Here is an 18,353-nt window from a genome sequence, read left to right as displayed (position 1 = left end):
TGAAAAAGCTGAATGTCTCAACTCTGTGTTTGCTTCAAAATCTTGTGTCCCAAACCCATCACTCTCTGTACCCACCCTACCCAGTCAAACCCAGCTGCTCCTGGACTCTGTGCCCTTCTCTCCTGACAAGGTGGAGACATTTCTGTCAAGCCTCGACTCTGATTCTGTAACTGGACCTGATGGAATCAGCCCATGGGTCCTAAAATCCTGCTCTGCCACTCTATCTCACCCTCTCTCTGTTCTTTTCACCCCCTCTTGCTCAAGGTCATTTGCCAGCATCTTGGAAATCGGCAAACATTACCGCTTTACACAAAAAGGTGCAAAAACAGATCCTTGCAACTACAGACCAATCAGCCTGCTCCATTTCATCAGCAAGGTCATGGAATCCATCATTGCTTCCATCATCAAATCCTTCCTCTTTTCCAATGGCTTGATCTCAGATCATTAAATTGGGTTCAGACCAGGCTACTCTACTCTGGACATGCTGTTTCTGCTGTCTCAACAATGGATGGAGGTCCTCAACACTAGACACGAAATCAGAGCCGTGTCCCTTGACATATCTCGTGCCTTTGATAGGGTCTGGCACCCCACTTTGCTCATCAAATTCTCCTCTTACGGTATCCATGGAAACCTCCATGCATGGCTTGCGGACTTCCTCTCCTGTTGTAGTCAAAGTGTGGCTCTAAATTTTATTCTCATCTCTTCCTCTCCAGGCTGGAGTTCCCCAAGGCAGTGTTCTGGGCCCTGTGCTTTTTCTAATCTTCATCAATGATCTCTCCGACTCTCTGGAAAATCCTCTCTATCTCTTGCAGGTGACTCCACTCTCTGCCACTCCATCTCTCAACCCTCAGATCGGCAGGCAGCAGCCTCTTCACGCTCTGCAGACCTGGACAATATCTCAAACTGGTCAAACAAGTGGAATATGTCTTTCAATCCTGACAAATCTCACACTCTCACCTTGTCTCTCAGAAAAGACCATCTGGCAAACCCTCCAATCAACTTTCTCAACAATCCTCTTGAAGAAGTTCTGTCAATCAAGCTTTTGGGTCTCACTATCTGCCATGCTGGGAAAGCCACATTTCCAAGCATTTCCAAAAAGTCACCGACTTGGCATCCTCCGTTGTGCGAAGTCCTTCCTTGGCACACCTGAGCTCCTCACCACACTTAAAGCTTTCATCTGCAGCTCAATGGAATAATGCCCTCCCCTCTGGGGTGGTGCACCTGCCTCACACCTCGCTCGGCTTCACGCTGTAGGAACCAAGGCTCTTGGGATCATTGTTATCTCCCACGTTGAAGCTGATTCTGAGGGCCTTTCAATCTCTCACCGCAGGCAGGTTGGTGGTCTTTCTGTCTTCTACCGACTCCTCTCCAGCCGTGCACACCATGGTCTGTCTGCTTTGTCCCGCAAATAGTCCTGCAGGATGCAGAAGGTCTGCCAGCAACCATCTTCTGGTGAAACTGCTAAAATCAAGACTCTCTGTTCACCTTCACTCTTTCGTTTCTCTTTTTATCACCTCTGGAACAAACCCCCATGCTCTCTTCAATCCCACTCCTCCCTCCAGATCTTCAAAACAGCTATTCACCACCATCTCATATCTACTTCCAACCTTGATCTTTTCTACCCCTGTTAATCCACCCCAAATCCACCTCCTTCAAATTCCCTGTTTTCTTTCCTTAAAGCCTCTGTAGTGTCCATCTTGTTTATCCCGTGTACCCCGCCCCAACCCTCTCCCTTCCACACATCTCCTGATGCCGCGGTTCCCTACTGTTGTTGTGCTTCCGTCTCTCTCCCCCTGTTGTCTCATGCTCCCTTTATTATATGTTCTATGTGTTACCTCATACGTGCCTGGACTAAGTATACAAAAAAGTATGTAATTAATAAACATACTGAAGTTCCAATTGTACGTATTTAATAGACATACTTACTTCCCAATATTACGTAATCAATAGACTTACTCAGGTTCAAATGGTACGTAATTATAGCCATTCTCATGTTCCAATAGTACGTAAGTAAAAGATGTACCCATATTTCAATAGTATGTAATTGGTAGACGTACTCACGTTAAAATGGTACGTAATTAATAAGCGCACTGCAATTTAAATAGTACTTATTCGGACAGCCAAAAACACTGACAAAAAAATGGACCCAAATACAATTTCCTCTCCAAATGCGATGGTAATAAAATGTCTGTACACGACATTTACCTTGTGAGCCTGGGCCACAGAGACCATCTGGAGATTTGTGTCGAGCAGGCCGGTGATGACCTTCACCACGAGTTCCAGCGACCTCATGTCCCATGCCTTGCCCTGCTCTCATTGGAGTTGTGCTTGCATGGGACGGACATCGTGTTGGAGCCTACCTTCGATACCTGCAAACAGCTTCTTCGGAGCTGCATCCTCACCATCATCGGCCACGCCACTGGGATTTCGCGGGTTTGTGACAACAATGGGATTGCTTGAATACTCACTTTTCCAATCAGGTATCTTTCGAGAAGAGTAGGTGAGATATGCTCACAAAGCTTGCCAAACATCAATGTCATTCTGTGCTGCAAGAACTCTCCTGGGAATCTTGAGTTGTATACCTTTGCTTTCATTACCTACCTGCCATGTTATAATCATCAGGTATAGACGTTGTGTTATTCTACTCTATCTTTCTCCTATCTTGCGTCTAATGTCCTAATGCCGCTCACACTCGATCTATATACTACATTCAGGCCGAGATGATCGATACCACTTTTTTGGGAACCACATACACTATGGTGGCATCCATGCCTAAAAATCAACAGGAGCGTTAATCAAGCTGTGTCAACTGCCATGGGAAGCATGGGTGTTAGCCTTCCGTCAAGTAGCAAAAGAGGGAGATGGGATCGGGACATGCGTTTGTAGAGGGTTGGAGTTAGTCAGAGATGTTTGCATCAAAGCGGGGTCAAGGGTCAGGAAGCATGTACGTTCGGAATAACCTATTGTGACAACTCATGAGGGTTTCGTGTTCACAAATTAAAGGTCAAGGGAACTGGGACTAGGTGCCGCTTACACGAGAGGGAATTAATCAGTCCAGTGAAACGTGGGATGCAAACCTTTCTGAATGATTTTAAACACATAGTACCAGCCATTACATTGAAGTTGTTGCGACTGCAAAACCTCATCTTGGCAAAGATACTTGCGGCCAAACGTGACACTTATGATTCAGAAAGCTTATGATTCGGTGACGCAGCCCCTAGTAATGTGTGAGATTCGGCCTCTTGGGGTTGTTGGTTCCAGGAGATTCAAAGCAGAATGAAGAACGATCCTTCACGAACAACATTCGTTCTCCATCTCGCTGAAAAATAAAAAAAACCTTGTGCTGGGGAAAGCCCCCATTTGGGAAAGGAATCAATCCACGAACACATCCTGACTGTCTCTTTAATCCCCCACGAGTGTTTTGATCTCTCAGTATGTCCAGCATTCTTTTTCCAGGGTCTTCGTCTTGATCTCCTTCCGAGTAGCTTTCCTTCAATTGCATCTTTCAATAAACCCCTCGGTTCATCTGTAGGGGGGCATCTATCAAGCACTCGTGTTTATTTCGGCGAGCAAGTAGTGATTTGCATTCATTGTGATATGATCATCTCCCTACTCAGCCATTTTTAAATTGGCAATGTTTTATCCGATGACGTTTTTCTCTGAAGAAGCATTCGGATGGAGCGATTTCCCCCCTGCTCGCAGGTTGAAAGCAAGCTCTTCCCGGATCTCAGGGAGGAACAGTTCTTGCAAACCGTGAGCGCTGATGAGCCTTTTGTGCTCGATCTGATGGAGAAAGCCACGGCGATTGTAGACATCAACGTAATTGGACCTCAGAAGTGAGATTTTGCATTTTACACTTCGTCTGTGCACATTAACTTCCTTACAAGTATTCATTGCAATGGGCGGTGAATTGAATGCTCACAGCGGTTGCAAAAAATCAACTAGATATCTGCGATCACAAAGCGATCGCCAAGGGGAAACCTCCCCCGGGCTTGAGATCCAATGGTGTTCATATCGTTTTCAGACCATCATATGAGCTTGACCTTCAACATATAGGGATACAGAGTAAATTAAGAAAATTTGTCCACATCTGGAATATATCCATAAAACTCAACATTATGAAAATCAGAGCAAAATTATTCAACTTATTATCAAAAACTTGTGTTTCGTTAATTTGGTTACAATCTGAAACTAGAACGACACTTGGTAGAACGCATAGTCTCCCCTCACGCGCTCATTCTGAACAAGTTACCTAAACACGCTATTATTGCCCATAAGGGTTTAGTGTTCACAAATTAAAGGTCAAGAGAACTGGGACAAGGTACCGCTTACACGAGAGGGAATAATCAGTCCAGTGAAACGTGGGATGCAAACCTTTCTGAATGATTTTAAACATGTAGTACCAGCCAATGAAGTTGTTGCGACTGCAAAACCTCATCTTGGCAAAGATACTTGTGGCCAAACGTGACACTTATGATTCAGAAAGCTTATGATTCGGTGACGCGGCCCCTAGTAATGTGTGAGATTCGGCCTCTTGGAGTTGTTGGTCGCAGGAGATTCAAAGCAGAATGAGAGAACGATCCTTCACGAACAACATTAGTTCTCCATCTCGCTGAAAACTAAAAGAAACCTTGTGCTGGGGAAAGCCCCCATTTGGGAAAGGAATCAATCCACGAACACATCCTGACTGTCTCTTTAATCCCCCACGAGTGTTTTGATCTCTCAGTATGTCCAGCAATCATTTTCTAGGTCTTCGTCTTGATCTCCTTCCGAGTAGCTTTCCTTCAATTGCATCTTTCAATAAACCCCTAGGTTCATCTGTAGGGAGCATCTATCAAGCACTTGTGTTTATTTCATATGTTAAATTAATCTGGTTACAATCTGAAACTAGAACGACACTTGGTAGAACGCATAGTCTCCCCTCATGCGCTCATTCTGAACAAGTTACCTAAACACGCTATTATTGCCCATACCCTGTATCATCCATGCACCCTATTATGCTACGTACATTGCCATTATCCGTAGCTTTACTGATTATTGATTGATTATTATGATATGTAACAAGCAATTCCTTCTGAGGAAATGCCCTGCTGATTGCGGTGAGATAAGTGGCGCCAGAGTAGCCCGGGAAATGACGGAACTCCCCCCAAAGCTCAGTGACTGTGTTGTTTGTCTCATCTGTGTTGTTTTTTTCTTCTTTATGTTGAAGGCTCCAGCCACGGACTATATAGTCCTCATCAAGGCCAAGCCTAAATAAAAGAGCTGCATTGATAGAAAAGTGAAGAAAGAGAGAATAGCCTCAGGGTTTTTGAGAAAGCACAAAATCTGCTTTTTGAAAAGCGGAAGATCACAAGTGTTTGGAAAGAGATGGGAAAGTAAAGAGTTCCAGAGTTTGGCAGTGGTAGGGAAGAAACAAACATCATAATAGCTCTCCCTTGAGTTGTCAATAGCCACACAATAATCATGAGATGCAGTGGCTTGTCGAGTATTCCGTGGTTTCGCAAATGGCGGAGGTACACAAGCAGCAAGTTCTTGGGAGCAGAAACCAAAGTAATATCTGTAGAAAAGACAAGGAGCCAACTTTGCGACGTACGCAATGTTATCGGGAAGTTTAATTCCCATGGCACTGTGACCAACCTCCCTGGACATGACCGCAAGAGAAAACGTGATCGAAGATTGCAGCGCATGATTGTTTGAATGGCAGAGAAAGCACCTCAATCAACTACCAAACAGATTCAAGCTGACCTTCAGACACAAGGTACGGCAGTTTCAACTCGCACCATCCGTCGCCAAGTCGATGAAAGGGGGTTCTATGGAAGGAGACACAGGAGGACCCACTGCTGAGAAAGCCCGACTGGAGTTTGCCAAAACACACCTGAACAAGCCAAAATCTTTCTGGGAGAATGTTATGTGGACAGATGAGACCAAATGAGAGCTTTTTTGTAAAGCACATCATCTCTATGTTTACAGCAAACAAAATGAAGCCTTCAAAGAAAAGAACACCTTCCCTACAGTCAAACATAGAGGAGGTTCCGTGATGTTTTGGGGTTGCTGTGCTGCCTCTGGCACTGGGTGCCTTGAATGTGTGCATGACATCATTAAATCAGGAGATTACCAAGGTATTTTGGAGCGCAATGTTCAACCCAGGGTCAGAAAGCTGGGTCTCTGTCGAAGGTCATGGGTCTTGCAGCAGGACAACGACCCAAAACACACTTCAAAAAGCACCCAGGAATGGTTCAAGACAAAATGCTGGACTGTTCTGAAATGGCCAGCAATGAGTCCAGATCTAAATCCCATTGAACACATGTGGGGAGATCTGAAAACAGCAGATGGGAGAAGGCACCCTTCAAATCTGGGAGAACTGGAGCAGTTTGCACAAGAAGAGTGGGCCAAACTACCAGTAGAGAGGTGTAGGGAGCTCATTCATGGCTAGAGGTAGTTATTGACTGCAGTTATTTTGTTCAAAGTCTATTTTGCTACCAAATATTAAGTCTCAGGTGTCAATAATTTTGTCAATGGCATTTCATTTTATTTTCTGATTTTAAAGGATATATTAATTTCTGAATCAAAAACAAAGGTTCTGTAATATTAACAGTGAAATAAAGAATTGTGGAGACCAAATACTTTAGTCAATTTCAACGTATTTTTTAAAAGAAAATGTGTTATTTGAAAAAAGTGCAATGGTGCCAATATTTTTGGCCACAACTGTATGATTTTAAAATGCTATTAGTGTAGGCTGCTATGTCTTAAAAATGGCTGTCGTGTTTTTTTTTTGTTAAAAGCAAAATTCCACTTGATTCCTTGTCTTTGGGGTGTCACATGTTCGAAAAAATAGGTTGTTAATTTTTTTAAACGGATTAAGGGTGTCAAATCCAAGATTGCCGCCAAAATATATCAATTCCATTAAAACTGGTATTCTGAACACAGTATGAGGTCCAAATTAATGATAATACCCATAATTTCAATACCAAGGAGTACAAAAACAATTAATTTCAATATGGCAATCAAATTCAAAATATCAAGCTCTTATCAAGCTTATCTTACTGAAGCTCTTATCAAGTACTTCTTTGCTCACGACCACCTGAACTACGCACGTTTGCTCCTTTTGTACCTGTCAACAATGCAGCAAACAGAACAAGTTTTTCCAGATGTCTGGGCAGAACTCCTGAAAGGAAATTTCTGTGTGACGAAGGGGATTGCTGCATTCACTTCAATAGGTCCAGATCACGGAATTGAGCAGAACCGCAAACTCAAGGTCATTGGAGGCATTACTGGAATAACCCAAATTGAGAGAGCTCTAGACCGTTTCTTCCTGATTGCACCTGACTTGTCTAATCTAGTAGAGGAGTTTCAAAGAGAATATGGCATGGAAGGTGCTGATACCAGAGACCAACACCACGAGATCACAGGGGGAAAGTCCACCCGAGTAATGAGAAATTCCGCTAGATTGACAGAGGTATTTGTTGTTCATGGAGACCCATTCGTAACCGATGAGAGTGACCTGTGTAACCTTCTTACCAAGAAAGTAGTTGATGAAAAGGTAACAAAGGACATAGTAGACCGCGATGCCATCGGACAACAGTTGTTCCAGACATTTGTCAAAGAACGCCTTACAGAAGGAAAACTTTCAGTGTGGGATCCAATGAAGAGAAAGAACATAGGCACTTTCAAAAGTGCCAACGCAGTGAAGAAAGTGAAAGCAGGTGACAAACTCATTAAAGTCAAAGAAGAACGAGGACTCCTACAGAGGTTTATAGTAGCATCAAGAAGCCGTCCAGACCTTGATCTAAAGGACTGTATTGGGAAGTATGAATTTGGAATTGTTCCACGTGCCCTTTTCGCTTCGGATGGGTCACTTCTCCTAGCATATGACAAGGCTAAGGTCCTTCATCATCTTGAAGCGCTAGTTACCAAGGAGCAACCTAGCCCAACAGAAGCCACAAGCGATCCAGCTAATGCCATACCGAGTGTTTCTGGCGACCAAGTATTGAGTGAAAACTCCCAAACTGAAGTACCACCCCAAGCCGAGGCGCCTGAAGTACAAGAAGCGCAGCCTGAGAAAGAAGCTTCAACTGACATGTCCGACATGTCTGAGAAATTTAAAGTTGTAGTCATAGATGGCATGGCCCTCGTTAACTCCATCTCCAAGACAGACAAAATGAAAACATGCAGTGATTTTGCCATGTCATTTCTTGAAAAGCTTATCAGGATTGCAGCTAACTACGACGAAGTAAGACTGGTATTTGACAGATACGTCGAAAGTTCTCTGAAAGAGCAAATGAGAAAAAAGAGAACAAAGGGAAACTCGACCTACTATCACATCCAAGATAGTACACTGATCCAGAATATTTCCTTGAAGGACTTCCTTTCAAGTGTCAAAACCAAGGCAGAACTTGTAGAGTATTTAGCTGCAAAGACTCTGGATCACAGCAACAGCTCTGCCAACAAATTGAAGAAGTTCATGGTAACCTTCGGCACTGAGACAAAAGGCAATGTAAGTGTGCCTGATGAATTGGTAAAACACGGTCATGAAGAAGCGGATACGTTACTCTTGCTCCATGCCCTAACAGTTAACGGCGATGTAGAACTTGTAATAGACTCTCCAGATACCGATGTCTTCTTGCTGATGATCCACATGTATCCACAGCTACCTGCTGAGACATATTTCCTTACCGGAAAAGGAAAACTGAATAGGAAAATTGCAGTCAAACCTATCTTTGAAAAGTTAGGAGTTAACCGCGCCTCAGCTATTCTCGGGTTTCATTCTTTCACAGGATCAGATATGTGTGGCAGGTTCGCCGGCAGGACAAAGGACTGGTGTATGAAGGTGTTCATGTCCTGCGATGATATGATACTGGATTCACTTGCTTCACTTGGCAAATCTGCTGCTACACCCTCTCCAAACGCAATTGACCAACTGGAAAGGTTCGTTTGCTTGTTGTACAGATCCAAAACACACACCAAAGTAAATGCACTACGATGGTTCTTGCACTCAAATCGACAGGCCGAGGGAGAGAGTCTGCCTCCAACCTCTGGATCATTGACACCACACATTCTGCGAGCACATTATATTGCAATGATATGGATGCAGGCATGCGAAAGTCAACCGTCCCTTCCTTCTCCCACTGACTACGGATGGAAGTCAGAGGAAAATAGATTTCTTCCGGTGATGTGTTTGAACCCTCCAGCACCAGAGGCCGTGACTAAGCTGGTAAAATGTGGCTGCAAATCAGGATGCAAAGGAAACTCCTGTAGTTGCCGCAGCAATAAACTCCCATGCACAGAGGTCTGTAGCTGTTTGAACTACGGCTGTAGCAACAATGAACAATCAGCTCAGAACATTGTGGGAGGTGAACACGAGGACTTGTAAGGTAAAACGGATGATTGTGAGACAGGAATATTTAAATATGGTCAAACAGGAAATTACATTACGCTATCATTGTTATAGCAATGTGGACCTTTGTGTAAAACAGTGGTAGCCATATTGGATTTTCTCACTATTTCTCACTATGGCTGGCATCCACCGATTTCAACGAATCAGTAACATGTTTCCCCAACGGCCTAGCATTACTTATGTGGGCATTACCACCAAAATGGACCTATTTCATCATTCACAATTTGTGTTATCAAGAACATTAAGTTTTTGTACTGTGGTTATTTAAGAAGTGGCGGCCATCTTGGATTTTTCCACCATTTTGAATTTGACTGCCATATTGAAATTAATTGTTTTTGAACTCCTTGGTATTGAAATTATGGGTATTATCATTAATTTGGACCTCATACTGTGTTCAGAATACCAGTTTTAATGGAATTTATATATTTTGGCGGTCATCTTGGATTTGACACCCTTAATCCGTTTAAAAAAATTAACAACCTATTTTTTCGAACATGTGACACCCCAAAGACAAGGAATCAAGTGGAATTTTGCTTTTAACAAAAAAAAAACACGAAATGACATAACAGCCTACACTATATCTCCATGGACCTTGCTCCCAAATCCGGAGGTGAACAGATGATGACGGTTCACTGGTTTGATAATATCTCAATACAATCGTGATTTCACATTATGTCTTGATATATTAATACCATAGTATTAATTGTGATTGGAATGAGGAATGATGTTGTTTGCAATGAAAATATAGAGAACGTGCTGTCGATGCCTGAGTTGCCTGAAGGTGGCATTGGAATGTGGAATTAATTGGTTCATCATTTGCCGTTTCTAACCCAAGTCATTAATGAACCGGCTGTCCCTGCCAGATGGACATGCCAAAAATTAATACTTATATTATTTGCTAACTGCTAACTGGTATTCCCACCCAGGGCATACTTTCCTCTTCAACTAAAGTTTCAAACAAGCCTGGCCATGCCAGTGTTAAACTATCGGTCTTGTTTGTGCTTCTTTTGAGAAGTGGAAGGGTAATGCAACCTCTGAGGCCTTGCAGATAAAAATGAATCAATTATTTTTCATTACCCTTGTCAAAGGATATGGTATTGCATTTGGGTCTGTTTGTTACTTGCAAAATCGAAGATTTAATCTGACATCAATTTTAATCTGATTCACCCGAGCTTTGATTAAGATCATCAATTTTAATATTGATGAAATGGACAATTTGATGTATCCATTGCAACCTTTTTTGGTGGGAGGGGTGTATTTTGCAAGTACCGTGCTCTGCATGATGTCTTCTTGTTACTTGCAAAATCGAAGATTTTTCAAGTATATTGGTCGGTTCCGTTTGTGGTTCTGTCTGTTTGTCACCGGCCTACAGGTCACAATTCTAAACCGATCGTCACGAAACTTCACCACGTTGTATAAGTCGTCCCATTTGAGAAGCCTATTGATTTTGAGGTCAAAGGTCAAAGGTCATCTGGAGGTCAAATTTATAAAATCGCCATTTTAAATCCGATTGACTTGAAAATTGAATAGCATTTGTATATCAAGTCACTAAATTGGGAAACATACTATTTTTGAGGTCAAAAGGTCAAAGGTTAACTCAAGGTCAACCTTCCAAAATCATCATTTTTCATCTGAAAAATCGTCACTTTTCTTCCTATTGACCCGAGCTTTGATCAAGATTGTCAATTTTAATCTTGATGAAATGGACAATTTGCTGTATCAATGTAAAAAAATTTCTTGGGGAGGGGGGGGGGGGCGTATTTTGCAAGTATCGTGCTCCGCATGACGTCTTCTTGTTTGTTTGTCTGTTTGTTTGTTACTCGCCTTCCGGTCACAATTCTAAACTGATCGTCATGAAACCTTACCAAGTTGTAGAGGGGGTCACAACTGAGAATCCTATTGCGTTTGAGGTCAAAGATCGTCGAAGGTCATCTTGAGGTCAAATTTCTAAGATAATATTTTCATCCAATTGACTTGAGAGTTGAACAGCATTTGCATATTGAGTCTTTGAATTGGGAAACCAACTATTTTTGAGGTCAAAGGTCAACTCAAGGTCAAACTTCTAAAATCATCAATTTTCATCTGATTGATCTGAGCTATGATTAAGATGTCAATATTAATTTTAATGAAATGGACAATTTGATGTCTTCATGGCAACTTTTGGAGGGGGGGGGTGGGGGGTGGGGTGGGGATTGGTGGGTGGATTTTGCGAGTATCAACGTCTTTTTTGATTGTTACTTGCAAAATTGAAGATTTTTAAAGTATATTGGTTGGCCTTGTTTGTTTGTCTGTCTGTCACTCGCCTGCAGGTCACCATTCCAAAACGATCATCATGAAACTTTACCAAGTTGTAGAGGGGGTCACAACTGAGAATCCTATTGAGTTTGAGGTCAAAGATCGTCGAAGGTCATCTTGAGGTCAAATATCTAAAATTGTCATTTTTCATCCAATTGACTGGATACTTTAACAGCATTTGCATAGTGGCCTCACTGAATTGGGAAAACAACTATTTTTAAGGTCAAATGGTCAAAGGTCAACTCAAGGTCAAACTTCTAAAATTATCAATTTTCATCTGAAAAACCATCACTTTGCATGTTATTAACCTGAAAATTAAACAGCAATTACATAGTGCACCACTGAATTGGGAAACCAACTATTTTTGAGGTCAACAGGTCAAATGTCAACTAGGTCAAACTTCTAAAATCATCAATTTTCATCTGAAAAATCATCACTTTTCATCCTATTGACCCGAGCTTCGATCAAGATCGTCAATTTTAATCTTGATGAAATGGACAATTTGATGGATCAATGGCAACCTTTTTTGGGGGTGGGGGTGGATTTTTCAAGTATTGTGCTCTGCATGACGTCTTCTTGTTTGTTTGTCTGTTTGTTTGGTCGCACAGAAAGTGCTAACGTAGGCCACAAATGCCACCTAGTGGTGGCCAGTAGTACACATTCACTTTTTACTTATGACGTCGCATGTCTACAAGAGCTTTGCCTTGCTGTTGCTGTTGTTGTTGTTGTTGTTATTGGGTTAATTTTTTTGAAATGTGCTTTTTTTGTGCTGTGGGTGTGGTCGATTTATCGAAAATCAAAGCCAAATTAAATGTGCATTTCAAGTTTTGAAATGTACACCTATTAGTCAGACAGCTGCCGCACCACACCCACATCTGTCGCTTGTCTCCACCCACCATAGTGCCGAGGAAAAATGATATAGCCACCATCTTGTTTCCGTTTGGGCCGAATACATTAGGCTGATATAGGCCTCTGCTGATTATATACTGTCCAGCTTTGTTGCGTCAGATTTAAATTGGCTTTGTTTGGGTCAAGTGTTAAATTATTAGTAAGGATTCATCAAGCCCGTACGTGCCTCCCTAAAATAATAGCTTTATGTAATTTTTGAACAGCGCCATATGCGCGTTAAATTCACGTTTCCCAATTGTCCCATTACCGGATTCTTAATGGCAAAACCCTGTACCTCGAATGATCACATACAGGTTTTTTTTAAATAAACAAAAGGGTTATGACCACAGAGAGAGTAGGAGAGTGGAAACTTGGTAACTGAATACACCTCTGATGTTCTTGAGGCCCGAGCATAGATCTACTGTAATCTATATACCCCACAGAGGATATAACATAACCCTTCCTGCCGCTCCTGTTTGGAGTGTGTGCACTAGTTACCTGAAGCTAGACCCAGCTGTCCGTCAGACTCGTAATTGATATTGAAGCAAACCGTGAAGACCATCGGAGATTAATATTGTATAATACCTTCAACAGTAACGACGATGGAGTTGAGTGGACAGAGCAGGTGAAAATATATATTTTGTGTCGCAGGTTGTGACCACAGTGCGGTTATTCTTGTTTTCAACTGAGTACCTCTATAAAGTATTGTCCTGACACCAGTGATTAAGACCGCCTGATGACGGATAGTCGAGACAGTTTTTACTCCCAAGGCGAGCAGCCGAAAATGGCGGTACACTTGTCGCGGGTGGAATGAAGGGAGGTAAAGTGCTTACCTGTATGGAACATACGGGTTTATTCTGAAACCTCAAACAAGTAAACACGACAGTAAATTTAACAAATAATTTAATGAAAATAAATGCAGGACGGAAATGTCAAAGTAAATGTTGAGGTAAATAAAATTCCTATCTGAGGTACCTACACACACAGACTCAAAAACAGACAAGGGGGCAGATGAAAGAAAATAAAATCTTTTTTGGCCATCCGGCACTCAGCTTTGGCCTCAAGTGGCCCTTTTTGAGGAGAGTGGTGGTGACGAGGCTCAGGAAGCACACAAGATGGCAACCGCTGATGAAAAGCCCACGCGTCAAAGACGCCCAGAGCTGTGGGCAAGCAGTGAAGACAGCTTTATTTTAGGGTCCATTGTCTGGGCGAGCCCAACGCGGCCTCCAGCTCACCCGAAGTGCACCACAGCCGAAACCTCTTCATAGGTGCTGCCGACACAACAAATGCTCCACTAGCCCTCCAAAACCACGCACACTTAACTCAGCACTAAAATGGCCAGCTTCTTGTCGGACCCAGCAGAAGAAGTGCATTCCTCTTCCTCCCGAGCAAGAACCAATCGCGTTCCTTGGGGAGTGGCCTGCCGGCCTTCTTCTCCACCTACTGATCCTCCACCTCTACTGGGCGGGGCATTTTGCCTATAGTATTCATGTGGGTGGGGCGTAGTTTCCATGAGTGTTCATAGGGCCGGCACTGGTTGTAAATGTTGTTTCCTGGCTGGCCTTGTCAGCAAAACGTAAAGGGAAAATCACAGAGGGAATATCATGTACTGGGGAAAACTAACCTTAGTCCCTAATTATCACTGCTTCACCCCTCGTGTGAAGACACTTAAACAATTTTAAGCTACAGTCTCCCTACCTAAGTACATCGAGATTTCTCCTACGCATCCACGGTCCATGCTATAATTATACAGTCCTACCTTTACCATGGGATTCTTTCATCTACCCCCATAAATGTAACAGTATGTACAATTAGAATGTGAGTACATCTATAAAGTATGTACAATTGTAATGTGAGTAAGTCCATAAAGTATGTACAATTAGAATGTGAGTACTGATATATAAGTAAAATATGTACTAATAAACCACACAAAACAAGTGTGGGTGAGGTTATGCAATCTTTGATTGCTCGTTGTAGTTGTCAATGTACAGTTTACATAAGTGAAATAGCTTTACTTCTTGGATGCATTTGCTTTGTACTTTGAATATGTATGCATGATGAGAGGTTGATTTTTCTGTCTTGTCTAGGTATCTATCAGAGTATGAGAAATATGAAGACCTGGTGAATGGGAAGATGGAGCAGATATTGCTTCGGTTTCTCGATGAAGAGAAATCTTTGGAGGACTTTACAAAGGTTAATCAAAGGATGATTATTGTTCATATATATTATCTATCTATAATTCCAGTAATCTCTGTACGTTTGTACGTTTGTCTGTGACCGCTGTTTCTCGACAACCACGGGTCCGATATACTTTTAACTTGCCAGGTATATTGCTGGGGACCCGAGGATGTGCCTTTTCAAGGTTTCATATTAATCGGACAATTACTTACCGAGCTATGTCCAAAAAACGATTCAACCAATCAGAGAGCAGCGAACGATCGCGTGTGCCGAACGTGGCGGACACACTCTGCCTCGGATGGCACATTTGAGAGCGTATTCATTTATTTCACGTTTGCAAACTATGTTGGCGTTAAACTATGTTTTGAAACTAATAAAAACGAATTTGCGATTCATTCGCTTTCCTGCGCGTTTGTGCACGCGATGGCGATTTCTTTACCAAACTCCGGAAGCCGTTCGCTTTGGACCAAACCATTTCATGTAAATAGAGGGGGGGGATTGTCACCGTACTCGCAAGCCGTTCGCTTTGGACCAAACCATTGCATGTAAATAGAGGGGGGGGATTGTCACCGTACTCGCAAGCCGTTCGCTTTGGACCAAACCATTTCATGTAAATAGAGGGGGGGGGGATATAATTTTAGATATAGATATAGTACGGGCAATGCCCTAGTATTGTTAATCAAAGGACTCGAAAGCAAAACGAATTGTCCACAAGTTGTCGTACGCCACACACTTCAACAACAAAGAGTAAACCAAACGAAATGTCTGAGGTTTAAATAAGACAGGTGCCTCCAAGATCCTCTCTAACGATGTTCTAATCATTTGCACCTGTGCTGGTGCACCTGATTCTAATTTTAGGTATTTGAAGTAGTGATAAATGTAAGGGTGTACTTACTTTTTCCACATGCGAAATTTGCATTTATGTTTATTTAAATTATACAATGGACTACAAAATGTAAATGTTTCATGGTATTTGTTATATTATATCACCTTTATCGATCAATATTGTTGAAATGAAGATAAAATAGCTGTATGTTGAAATATGTTGAAAAAGGCAAAACTTTACACGGGGTGCACTTACTTTTTAACGTGACTGTATATATATATATATATATATATATATATATATATATATATATATATATATATATATATATATATATATATATTACAAAATAGATAGATGACTTCCCTTCCAAGGAACTTCAACACAGAAAGAGACCATTCAGCCCATTGAACCAGCACAATGGTTGCCAACCTATGACAGTTTTTTTGTACATAGAATCAAGGCTCCTGGAAGATTTAGAACACTGAACGGATCGGGACACAACAGGCCAGAAAAGGAACAGTGGAGAGGTGGGAGATGGGGGCCAACAGTGGAGTTGAAGGACAAAATCGAGGAAGACTTGGTCAAACAATGGGTGTGGGGAGAAATGGGGTAGACAGAATGGAGGTGGACACTCTCCCTCTCCTCTCTCTCACTTCCCCCCTCACTCGCCTCACCTCTCCCTCTCTTCTCTCTCTCTCCCTTCACCTTTCTCCCTTTCACCTCTCTCCCTCCGCTGTCTCTTCCCCTCCACTTTCTCTCCCCTCTCTCCCCCTATCCTCTCACTCCCCCTCACTTCTCTCGCACCTCACCTCTCTCCTCCACACCTCTCTCCCCTCACCTCTCTCCCCCCTCACCTATCTCCTCCTCACCTCTCTCCTCCCCACCTCTGTCCCCCCTCACCTCTCTACTGCCTCACCTCTTTCCACCCTCATCTCTCTCCATCCTCATCTCTCCCCCCCCCCCCCCCCCACCCTTCTCTCTCTCTCTCTCTCTCTCTCTCTCTCCCTCTCCTTCTCTCTCCTTCTCTCTCCTTCTCTCTCTCCTTTTCTCTCTCTCCTTTTCTCTCTCTCCTTTTCTCTCTCTCTCTCTCTCTCTCTCTCTCTCTCTCTCTCCTTCTCTCTCTCTCTCTCCTTCTCTCTCTCTCTCTATCTCTCTCTCTCCTTTTCTCTCTCTCTCTCCTGCTCTCTCTCTCCTTTTCTCTCTCTCTCTCTCCCCACCCCTCTACTTCTCTCTCCTTCTCTCTCTCTCCCCACCCCTCTACTTCTCTCACTCCCCTTAATGTCTCGCTCCCTCCATCCCCTCTCTGTCCACTCACCTCTCTAACCTCCCCTTCATCTCTCTCTCCCTCCTCTACTTCTCTCCCTCCCTCCCTCTCCTCTCCCCTCACCTCTCTCTCCCACCCCTCTCTCCTCCTCACCTCACCTCTCTCACTCTCTCACTCTTTCTCTCTTCTCTCTCTATATGCCTGTGCTCTACTCTTTTTGAGTGTTGAGTGTCAAGCATGGAAGCAATGCACACCATTTTTTAAGTCTTTGATATAAATGATGACTTGGCCGGGGTTTGAACTGCCAACCCCCTCCACTCAGAGTGGATGCTCTAACTCCAACAAATTAGGTCATCGAGTCCACCGAATATTAAGTTTAAGTTAATTTTGGACCTTTTTTGAAGTTTATTGTTGTTCTCCTCCTCTTTCATTTATTATTGTACGTTATTTGTAGATCACAATGAGAAATGAAGGGATTTTAAAATTACATTATCACCTTGCACATCAACCTTTGTTCAAAGACTTTCAGTGTAAGTTACTGTTATTAACAATGCCGACATGGTTTATTCAACTTTGTGATAATTGTATCTGTGTTGTGTTATTAGATTATGTTAATCAGGTGCAGGTTTGGTTGCACATTATTATGGTCACCAGTACATCACTATACTGTAGAGTATAAACAGTAGCACCTACTACCCGATGATGGGACCCCTTCCATGCTCCTTATATCCTTGACCTGCAGGAGCTCATTTCTCTGAAGGCCCGACAAGATGAATTGAACAATATGCCACTGACAGTTCCACTCTTTCTGTTTTTCCTGAACATCTGCTCTCTCACTGAAGACATCGGCCGCCATATAAGGCAACTGAGAGATCTTCTGCTCAACTTCCAGATGAATGAGATGCGGAAACTCAACAAAAGGTCTTCTCACTACTTCATCACCTACACATGTGTGTTGTTCAATTAAAAATTTGTACTTGCTGTATATTGTGTAGCGAATAGATTAGACTTGAGAACAATTGGAGGCAGGAAGGATGATGGTAACCACCCGCGTAGGTGAGTCACAGATGAGGGTCGTTCAAAGTCTCTGCAAACGAGGTACTCACAACACTCCAATTTTAATTCTCAATCGATAAGGAGACTCATTTACATTTCGTAAGGAAATATTGTTTTACCTGCAAAGACCCGTGGGAATTCCACGGAATGTAATATGTGACTTCAAGCCCTCAACTCCTCCCATCCACCCCCCCCCCCCCCCATTCCCTCCCCTCCTCCCCCGTTTACATACTCCAAGTCCTCAACGTCCACCTCCACCCCTCCGCCTAAAATCCAGGTGAGCTATAAACATCCTATGTTCACTACTCCATATTTTGTGCAACCTTTGACTCATTTTGTTGTCACAGAAACCATATTACAGCGCATGAGTTCTGTCACTGCACCCTTCTGCCTTGAGAGTGCGCCAAAGTAATTCAGGGGTTGTGTAGAAAATTAATAAATAAAATAAT

The 18,353-nt window shown here is 42.7% G+C and overlaps 1 protein-coding gene across 1 annotated transcript in view; it reads left to right on the top strand.

Annotated features, from left to right (window-relative positions):
* Positions 1-18,353, top strand: part of DNAH3 (dynein axonemal heavy chain 3) — a 403,897-nt gene that overhangs the window by 78,276 nt on the left and 307,268 nt on the right. Inside the window, exons 10-13 of the mRNA XM_078777885.1 lie at positions 2,254-2,433; positions 3,703-3,836; positions 14,665-14,770; positions 17,591-17,769. Coding sequence (XP_078634011.1) covers positions 2,254-2,433; positions 3,703-3,836; positions 14,665-14,770; positions 17,591-17,769 — 599 coding nt within the window. The remainder of the gene's footprint in view (positions 1-2,253; positions 2,434-3,702; positions 3,837-14,664; positions 14,771-17,590; positions 17,770-18,353) is intronic.

Source organism: Myxine glutinosa, chromosome 1 (genome assembly GCF_964187855.1).
Source record: "Myxine glutinosa chromosome 1, kmMyxGlut1.1, whole genome shotgun sequence".
NCBI classification, from domain to species: domain Eukaryota; kingdom Metazoa; phylum Chordata; class Myxini; order Myxiniformes; family Myxinidae; genus Myxine; species Myxine glutinosa.
This window is presented reverse-complemented; position numbering and strand designations above follow the sequence as displayed.